The sequence below is a fragment of the Plectropomus leopardus genome, chromosome 16 (assembly GCF_026936395.1).
Source record: "Plectropomus leopardus strain MGB_pleo_1.0 chromosome 16, ASM2693639v1, whole genome shotgun sequence".
Taxonomy (NCBI): domain Eukaryota; kingdom Metazoa; phylum Chordata; class Actinopteri; order Perciformes; family Serranidae; genus Plectropomus; species Plectropomus leopardus.
Window position 1 is genome coordinate 405001 of NC_142191.1, and position 10000 is coordinate 415000.

The following is a 10000-nucleotide window of genomic DNA, read 5'->3' on the forward strand; positions in this document are numbered from 1 at the left end:
AGAAAAATATCGGCAATATTTTTTCTTTTAACTTTTTTGGCGATTTTGTGTTTTCTTTGAAAAACGTTGTGATTTTTTTTTCTTTGATCGTGATGATTTGATTTTGTTTGGTGCGTTCCAAAAAAAATTATTTTTACGTTTGTCTTTTCTTCTAAAATGTTACAGATTTCTGTGACTTTTTTTCCTCTAAAATGTTTCAGCAGTTCTTTTGGGGTGATTTCTGTTTTTTCTTTAAAAAATGTTGGTGATTTTTTTTTTTTAGATTTCAGTTTCTTAGCGATTTTTTTATGTTTTGATTTAGACCTGAGGCTGTTTATGAAATTTTGAGGCTGAAGCCTCGAACGCCACGACTATCTCTGCTTTGATCAGGAGGATTTACTACAAAGCCAGATCCGTGTTTCGGTGAGCTCTGCCGAGTCTCTGCCGAGTCTCTGCCGAGTTGTTCAGCTCATTATATATTTTTAATCAGGATGTTAATTCACATTAAATGTGACGTAATTCCTTCAGATCAGATCGGAGCGTCACCACTTCTTACGTTTAAACGCTTAGTTCTGATTGGCTGAAGTCTGTTTTTACTCTGCTGTTATATTACAGCTGCTACATCCGTCTGTTAATATTTATCACAGATATTATTCAATCAGTAAAAAACATTTGACTTTGATTTGTCCAAAAACTAAAGTCTATATAAAGTCTCCTTCATCACAGTCGGACTTAAATACCAGCGTCGGAGCTGCAGAATGAGCAGCTGAAATAACGCGGTGATAAAACTGATCGTCGTTATTAACCTGCTCGTTCGCTAAACGTCTTTTCCTGTCAGCTCTTCACTGAAGCATCGGCGCCACTTTGTGCTGAAATACATTTTAATGTTCTTCAGAGGCGGAGTCAGGCGGCACACCATCGATCATTTATTAGCGTCAAATGAGGCGTTCAACGCGTCATTTGACATTTTCCTGCGCCGGCCCACAGTCTGAAGCAGAAGGAGTTAACAGAGACAGTTGATGACGTCCTTCGTGCGTCCTGTTGGCTCTGAGCGACGCTGCAGGTTTGCTGCAGCTCGGTCTTGGAGCCTGACTGTCGTTTTGAGGAGACGCCGTGTGTTTGTTGTAGTTCTGGTGTTTGATCTTCTTTCAGGTTCAGATCTTCTGCTTCAGTAGCAGGTGTGTTCAGACTCGTCCTCGCAGTCCGTCTGAGGTCGTATCTGTGTGTCTCCTCTCCAGGCTTCCTGTCGGAGGTCAGAGGTCGGAGGTCGCCGGCGGCTCAGAGTCCCCTCAGCCAGCTGGAGGACGAGCCTCGCTGCTGGGACGAGGCGCCGCTGTCCACCGCCGAGTCCTGGCAGGACGCTCTGGCTAAACGCTGCGTCTGCATCTCCAACATCGTGCGCGGCCTCTCCTTCGTCCCCGGCAACGACGGCGAGATGTCGCGGCACCCGGGCCTGGTGCTGATCCTGGGCCGGCTGGTGCTGCTGCACCACCATCACCCGCGCAGGAAACGGACGGCACCCAGCTACCAGCGGGAGGAGGAGCGGGGGCTGGCGTGCAGCCGGGACGAGTGGTGGTGGGACTGCCTCGCGGCGCTCAGGGAGAACACGCTGGTGACGCTGGCCAACATGGCGGGCCAGCTGGACCTGTCGCAGTACCCCGAGAGCATCTGCCTGCCCGTCCTGGACGGGCTGCTGCACTGGATGGTGTGCCCGTCCGCCGAGGCGCAGGACCCGTTCTGCTCGGCAGGCGGCACGTCCTCGCTCACGCCGCAGAGACTGGTGCTGGAGTGTCTGTGCAAGCTGAGCATCCAGGACTGCAACGTGGACCTGCTGCTCGCCACGCCGCCCTTCAGCCGCCAGCAGAAGCTCTACGCCACGCTGATGCGCCTGGTGGGCGAGAGGAAGAGCCAGGTGTGCCGGGAGATGGCGGTGGCGGTGCTGTCCCACCTGGCGCAGGGCGACCCAACGGCAGCGCGCTCCATTGCCCTGCAGAAGGGCAGTGTGGGAACTCTGATCGGCTTCCTGGAGGACAGTGTGGCGGTGGCTCAGTACCAGCAAAGCTCTCACGGTGTGCTGCACGCCGCCGCGCCGCCCGAGCCGCCCAGTGTCAACATGATGTGCCGCGCCGCCAAAGCGCTGCTGGCCATGGCGAGGGTGGAAGAGAACCGGACGGAGTTTGTTCTGTACGAGAGCCGGCTGCTGGACATCTCGCTTTCGGCCGCCCTCGACTCCTCGGTGGCGGCCATCATGTGTGAAGTACTGTTTAAGATCGGCCGCTCGTGACACGATCACCGCCATGGAGCGCGCTCAGTGTGACGGAGCGGCTCCTGTTATATTTTTATTTAAAGAACAAACAAATGTTTTTACGTACAAATGAATATATATAGAATCTATACGGCTCCGCGGCTCCATCTGCAAAATGTTTATTTGGGATTTTTAAGTAATTTTAATACAAAAATATTTAATACTTGTATTTTTAATTTTTTATTCTTTTGTCAGTTTGTTGTTTTGTTTTAACCAAAGTGTGACGGGGCGCTGCCGCTCTTTGTGGACGTTTGTTTCTGTTCCCGGGGGCGGGATTAGTTAGCTGTTGGGGGCGGGGTCAGGTTAATTTAAGCGGGGACACGTGTTGTTTGACATGTTGTAGATAAGCGTGTCTCTGCTCATGTGGTTCGACAGGAAACGCTGATGTTCAGTCACGTACTTTGTTTTGGTGCAATAGGTTTGTTTTGGGCGTTTCTTACTTTAAATGTGAATTCTTTGACCATCTGCAGTTTGACCATCAGTATTTTGCCGACAGCAGTATCAGACGCCACTTTCTGTTTTCGAAGAACTTTTACCGTCAGTCAGAACTCCCATCATCCTCCTGTAAATAGACGATGTACATTCGAGCGTCATCATTTAAAACCACCTGAACGTTTAGTTTCTCTCTCCTCCAGCAGGTGAAGACTTCTCTCTGTATTTAAGGAAAAACTCCCAGTTCAGGACGTGTGGGGGGGCGGGGGGTCTGATCGGGGAGGGTGCGTTTGGTTTGACAGACTGCGTGTACAGGAGGCGGAGGGCCGGGCGGGACTGGACTCATCATGTCGCTCACTGACACAGAAACCGTTATAACAAATGTAAAGAGATAAAAAAAGAACAGGTCTCTTCATGCAGCTCGTCTCCTGTTTGATTTGACAGACGCTGTTTCTTCAGATCTTTATGTTCCACAACCAGAATAAACGTACATGAACTCTGCTGAGCACTGAACGCAGCTCCGGCTCCCTCTGTGAGCAGGTCTGGACCGACTTATATTTGTTCATTCATTTATTTAACATGTTTAGCTCATTAATCCAGGATTCCCACAGTCATGGAAAACCTGGAAGAGTCATGGAATTTCACAATCACATTTGCCAGGCCTCATAAAAGATGATTTTGGCCATAATCCTCAGGAACCACTGTGCACTGTGCTGATTGTAGAGATCTTCTGTGTGTGAAGCGTGCATGTTTTGACAGACATGGATGGAGACTGCCAGAGAAGCTTGGCTGGCTGGTGAGCAGGCGTACAACTGCGTGGCGGTATTTTAAGTTTCCCATGTTTTCAAAAGGGATCAAACCAGTTTGTTCAGTGATGTGAAAGGCGCCTGAACGCAGCACAAGGACTCCTGATCCAGGTTTCAGAGGGTTGAAAATCTTTGAAAATGTCGTTGTGTGTACTGCAGCTGTTACAGCAGTTTTCCGTGGATAACGTTCCACTTCATGTCACATTCCAGTAAATGTTATTTCCTGCAGCTGCTGACGTGACGCGGCTCTGATGCGTCGATGTGTTTGTTTAGTCACGTATGTTTCTCGTTTCTCTCACTGCCCTTGATCTCTCTCCACGTCGCCCGTTAGCTGAAATTATGTTTGAATAGTTTGATTCTGATACCTTTAAAAACTTGTTGGGCAAGTGGGACACAAACTAAACTATCACGGGTCCTTGAAAAGTCATGGAAAAGTTTTGAAATTTTGTCCATGAATATACGTGGGAACCCTGATGATCCAGAAACAAAAGTCTGCAGTCTGCATTAACGTGAAGTTTTATTTTCTGTCCTTCAGCTCCTGTTTGTCTCCACAGATCTCCAGTTTCATCGTCCGCCTCGATCGTCCTCACACCTCCTGGTAAACAGACCTGCCTCCTCTACTTTTAACAAATTGCAATTCACAACATTTCCCAGAATGCCGTTTTGATGACACTTGTAGATATTTTATAGGTCTTGAGCTTAGATGTAAAAAGCGCCCCCCGACAGCTGGCTTCACCTGCGTGCACTACAGTCACTGCTGGGTAAAGTCCTGGGTCTGCCACTTTATATCAGAGATTTGAGTCAAACCACTCCTCCCAAACAACCGGCCCTCAGTCAAAAACACTTCCTCCAACTCGCTTCAGTCATATACTGTAAGAGAGAACAACCCGATGAACGTTTCTGTGTTAATTTGTGTCTGAAAAGGTAAGACACCCTTTATTAGTCCCACTGAGGGGAAGTTCACAATGTTACAGCAGCTGAGGTATAGTATAAGCAGTGAAAGTACAATACAATAGTAAAAAAATAATGATGAATATAAAAATATTTAAATGTTAGATAATAAAAAAAATAGTAACATAAAATAAAATAAAATTACACGGTGTCAACTCAAACAGTCTAGAAAAAAATATGAAATATAAATTATACATATACAAGAAAAGTTTAATATGTGAGCATGATCAGATATTAAACAGTCATGATCTGCTGCCATCCAGAGATTTCTGGACTCAGTTTACATTGAGTTATATACAAGGTAGATTTACTGTCACTGGCAGGGATTGTCTTTGATGTGCTGGAGAACCAGTCTGTCAAAGCACTTCATCAGGATGGGGTATGAGCCACAGGGCGGTAGTCATTAAGGCTAGACACAGCAGACTTTTTAGGTACAGGGACAACGAGGGTTGTCTTGAGGCAGGAGGGGACAGTCTCTTGTGAGAGTGACATGTTAAAAATGTCAGATACAACATTAACAAGCTGTAAGTACAAGTTTTTAGTACACATCCAGGAACGTTATCTGGGCCGGCAGACTTGTTTATATTCACTCTCAGCAGGAGTTTCCTCACATGTGCTGTGGTCACTGAGAGTGGCCAGTCTTCTGGAGGCGGAGTAGACTTCACAGTCTTTATTGAGGAGGTCAAAGCGAGCGTAAAATGTGTTGAGCTTGTCCGGCAGCGTGGCCTCACATATGCTGTTGCTGTTGAAGTCTCTCTCCAGTCTCTGCTGGTGTCTCCTCTAAACCTCCTTGATGCCAGCTCTCAGTCAGGCTCTGGCGGTGATGTATGCCTCTTTGTTCCCTGACTGAAAGGCAGCTTTTTTAGCCCTGAGAAGAGCCTTTCACCTCCACATTCATCCAGGTTTCTGGTTGGGGAATGATCTCGCCGTCTTTGTGATCACCACGTCATCAGCACATTTGCTGATGTATGATGTCACAGAAGATGCATTTTCTTCAAGATCGATCTTGTTATCAGCAGCAGTATCTTTGAACATTTGCAAATCTGTGCACTCAAAACAGTCCTGTAGAGCTGCGGTGGCTTCATCTGTCCACACTTTAACAGTTTTAACTTTAATACCCAGATCATCACCAGGATTGAGTCAGAAATTTCCCGGCTCAGGACAACTGTCTTACTGTCTCAGCAAGCAAGAGGCAGCGAAAGCAAGACTTTCACACCAAAGCAGCCAGGTCAGCCAGGTGGAAGTCGAGAACCTGCGGGTCGAATACAGGAAGAAGGTGACTCAGATGGAGAAACTTATCCACCAGAGAGACACCGAAAACCTGACTCTCAGACAGGAAAAGAAGGTACTCTGACAAACTCACAAGAGACCACAAAGGAGCTGATCAGCAAAGATGCTGCTCTCCTACAGAGCGAAGATGCCTGGCAGGCTAAAAATACTGCTCTGGAGGAGAATTTCAAGAAAAACCTGATAATGGCTGATAATGAGGCAAAAAAGAGAGCGATGGAGGACAAGGAGAAGAAACCGGACAAGACATTCAGACGGACTCTTGCAGAGAAAACACAAAGCTGGGAAACGCAGCAGATCCAGAACATGGATAATGTGAACCAGTTGGAGAAGCAGATCCACCAACTGAACCCCGAATTCCTGGATCTCAGCAGAGACAATGACGAGCTCTCGAGAAAACTCAAAGAGACTGCAGAGGAGCTGGCCCAAAAACATGGTGAGCTTCCCCAAACTGAAAGCTAGAAGTAAGAGTACCAGTTTAAGGTTGAAACAAATTGGCTTGATTTCTTCAAAGGTTTATGCGTTAATAACACGTTAATGCATATTCATTTTAATGCCACTTGTTTATTTTGACGCACGATTAACGCACACACATTCTATAATTATGACCCTCGGCCTGCCCCATAGTTTTTCAGGCTAAGGGCGCTTAGCAACCATTAGCATGTTAGCTGTGAAAGCACGGCTAACGTTACCATGCTAACAGTTTTTCGACAGTTACATTGTAACGTATTTTAGAATAACTCTTGTCAGTGATGACGATCTAAATAAGGATTGTAAAATGTAACAGGACAACTGAATGGCTGAGTTTCTGCATTTTATTTTAACTCCACAGACCGAGAGACTCAGCAGGACGTCCTCTCTTCAGTCAGATATTAAATTATTAAATTATGAAATCTGCCTCCATAGTTTGACTTTTGAGGCGAGTATGTTCAGCGTCTCAGCTCATCAGCTGTTCTTCATCCCAACAGAGAATTCAGCGTTTTTAAATGTTCTGCTGCTTTCACATTAATGTCACTCGCTTGATTCGTCCTCTAGTTGCACATCATGGACTTGAAGAGCGAGTCCCGGTCCACAGGTTCAGGTCCGGCTGCAGGAGGTCACTTTGACTTGAAGAGCGAGTCCCGGTCCACAGGTTCAGGTCCGGCTGCAGGAGGTCACTTTGACTTGAAGAGCGAGTCCCAGTCCACAGGTTCAGGTCCGGCTGCAGACTCGGCGGTCTTTGGGATGGACGGGAAGAAGGACTGCATCTTCTGTCTGAACTCGGATAACTTCAGGAGGAAGGTCAGAGAAAGACAAACGTTTTGATAGTTTTCATGACGAAATAATCAGCAAACTTGTTTTAGTCACTTTTATCCTCAACTGGCCAAATGAATAAATTCTCCCCTTAAAAGATTAAAGGAGGTTCATCTTCTGACAATATTTTTGAACTTACAAATTTTCCTTGAAATATTTTCATTTTTTCTTGAATGATTTCAACTTTCACAACATTCACAAAGTTTTAAGGGCATTTTTCAGGAATGAAATCTAAAACTCCAAATACTTAAACTTTATTTGCCAATAATTGTTAAATTTCACAATCACCTTAAAATATTAACCCTTAATTCTCATAATATCTACCATCAGTAACCGACACTCTGTCATACAGCTTCAGTTCAAACAATGTTGAAAAGTTGAATAAATGTTAATGAATAAATATAATTTAAAACGCTCTGCAGTAATTGATGAAACCGTTGTGTTCATGTGTAGAGTGACGTGCTGTTATATGATGTGTGACTGCAGGTTCGTACGCTGTGAACGCCGAGGACTTTCCACACGGTGACGCTGAGCAGACCGACGCCGCACCAGGCGTACAGAGAGCCCCACCCCAGAGCTCTGAGGGCCAGAGAGGCCCCGCTCTCAGGGGCCGCCGCGGTCGCCACGACCCCCTGAGGAGGAACCACAGCATCAGAGGCCAGAGTCAGAAATACAGAAATTATACAAACGTTTACTGCTCAAACTGTGAATTAACCCTTTAGGGCCCACTTTAATATCACACACACTCGTATCGCTCTGCACACAAAATATTATACATTAATATGATTTTCTGCTTTCTTTGAGTTTAATTTTTACCAACATCAGTCCTAATCATAAATATCAAATCATTTAATTTAAATTCATTTTCAGAATATTAACCCTTTAAATGCCAGATTTCTGTCATGATGCCACTATGTTATTAGATTATATATATATATATATTTGTCAGTCTCCTCCGTGCTCAGTGTGTGAGTGTAGCTGCTGACAGTCTGGGATATGTCAGTGTGTGAGTGTAGCTGCTGACAGTCTGGGATATGTCAGTGTGTGAGTGTAGCTGCTGACAGTCTGGGATATGTCAGTGTGTGAGTGTAGCTGCTGACAGTCTGGGATATGTCAGTGTGTGAGTGTAGCTGCTGACAGTCTGGGATATGTCAGTGTGTGAGTGTAGCTGCTGACAGTCTGGGATATGTCAGTGTGTGAGTGTAGCTGCTGACAGTCTGGGATATGTCAGTGATCAGCAGCTACATTGACTGTGACAGGTCACCTAGTGGAAATAGCATGTATTTCCTCCATATGCCAAATATGGTCAAAATGACCTCATCAGGTGGAAAATAGTCAAAATGACAAATTCAGAGTCAAAAGCCCAGAATGACACCCAGAAATAATACAAGTCCTGTTTTTCTGCTCTGATGGCTGTGGGATCAAAAATGTCAGTTTGAATGGGTTTCAATGGAGCATTTTTGGACCTGAACAGTCTGAATGTAACTATTTAGTTTCCACAGTGTATTTTAGACTTATTGTAGGAGCTGAGCTGCAAATTCACTGATTACACTCAGATACACAATCTGGACTACATTTAGGACACATGCATCAACACACACACAGTTATCACAACAGGAAGAAGAAAAGAGACTAAAATGAGACAAACGGTCTCTAAAGGGTTAATAACAAACAGTCACTAAGGGGTTAAAGCAGCAGTCTGACCTGAAATATCTCCTCGCCACCACGAGTCGCTCCAAGTTTCATCTGATTTCACATTTTCTAAAATTTCTCTTGAAGCTTCGACGACAAAGACGAGTCTGTGACAGAAATAAACTGCGGGAACAAGCGGCCGATTGTCGGTCCGGCTAACTTTATCTCTGTGCGTCACGTCTAATCACATCCTGCGAGCGGCCAATCAGCTCGCGGTTCCAGTTAACAGGAGCAGGTTAAAGGCGTCGTTGTGAAATCCGGAGATTTCATGGAAAGTTTTCGAGTCGACCTTCGGAGGAACGCGTGCAGACGCTTCCGTGACGTCTGCGGGGGGAAAGCAGACATCATGTTTTTGGTTCGTCTCGTTCAGTCGGGCGGAGAGTTTTCATCCTGATGACGCCACGGGAGACTAATCACGTTAGAAATGAGAGGAAAACTAAATCAGGACGCTGCCGTGTCAAAACACTCTCTGTCGTGGAAACAACCCGCTCTTTCTTCCTCCTCGTGTCATGACTGCCAGCAGAAATATGTGGAACATTTTGTCGGAGACGTTTGTAAAGTCTGACTGTCGGAGCACCTGAGGCGTCGCGTCTTCAGGATTTTCATTCGTCCATCTCCGTCTCCGAAAGAAATATCTTAACACTTTGAGCGACTTCCCTCAAATTTGGCACAAATGTCCACTTGGACTCAACAATGAACTGATTAGATTACAAGGCCGTTGTTCAAGGTCACCGTGACCTTGATTCATCTCATTCTCGTGGACACGATATCTCGAGAAAGAGAGGTCTTAAACTGGCAGCTGTGAAAGCTGATGCCAAATATCCGAGGCTGCAGTCCAAAATCTAAAAACGAAACCAGCCGTCTGCTGATTTGATGAAGGAAGAGAAAATAGTTCCTGCACACAAACAGTTAAAGTAACAGTAATATTCTGGAGCACACAGGTGGCATCAGCTCACCTTACTGAACCAGTTTGGGCTTTTCTTCTTGGCCAGCGCCAACGTGGAGCCAAATCCTGCGATCATCCCGGCGGACGCCACCGTGGTCAGAAACGCTGCACCTGCACACAGGAAGTCACTCTTCACGTCAGTCATACGTCAGGGAGGAAGTACTTTTACTGTCAAATGCAAAGAAATATAAGAAAATAACTGATTAAGTAGAGCAACCGTAAACCCACGTGTACCCTTCTGCTTCAGTCTGAACCTCTCAGCACCAAACTCCATTTATATTTTTAGCAATTTAAAGACGCCTCATTCTT

General features: G+C 45.7%; 3 protein-coding genes across 5 annotated transcripts in view; 2 read left to right on the plus strand and 1 right to left on the minus strand.

Annotated features, from left to right (window-relative positions):
- Positions 1–3229, plus strand: part of LOC121955328 (AT-rich interaction domain 1B) — a 38222-nt gene extending 34993 nt beyond the window's left edge. Inside the window, 1 exon segment of the mRNA XM_088089786.1 lies at positions 1218–3229. Within this exon segment, the coding sequence (XP_087945912.1) occupies positions 1218–2263 (1046 nt within the window). The 3' untranslated portion in view covers positions 2264–3229.
- Positions 3230–6304: 3075 nt separating this feature from the next.
- tmem242 (transmembrane protein 242) overlaps positions 6305–10000 on the minus strand; it is a 4886-nt gene continuing 1190 nt past the window's right edge. For all 3 annotated transcript variants that reach the window (XM_088089849.1, XM_088089850.1, XM_042503190.2), the window contains 3 exons: positions 9702–9802; positions 7548–7685; positions 6305–7028 (listed from right to left, as the gene is read on the minus strand). In XM_088089849.1, the coding sequence (XP_087945975.1) occupies positions 6915–7028; positions 7548–7685; positions 9702–9802 (353 nt within the window). In that variant the 3' untranslated portion in view covers positions 6305–6914. The remainder of the gene's footprint in view (positions 7029–7547; positions 7686–9701; positions 9803–10000) is intronic.
- LOC121955303 (palmitoyltransferase ZDHHC14-like) overlaps positions 7586–10000 on the plus strand; it is a 19583-nt gene continuing 17168 nt past the window's right edge. Inside the window, exon 1 of the mRNA XM_088089826.1 lies at positions 7586–7716. The gene's annotated coding sequence lies outside the window, so the exon portion shown is untranslated. The remainder of the gene's footprint in view (positions 7717–10000) is intronic.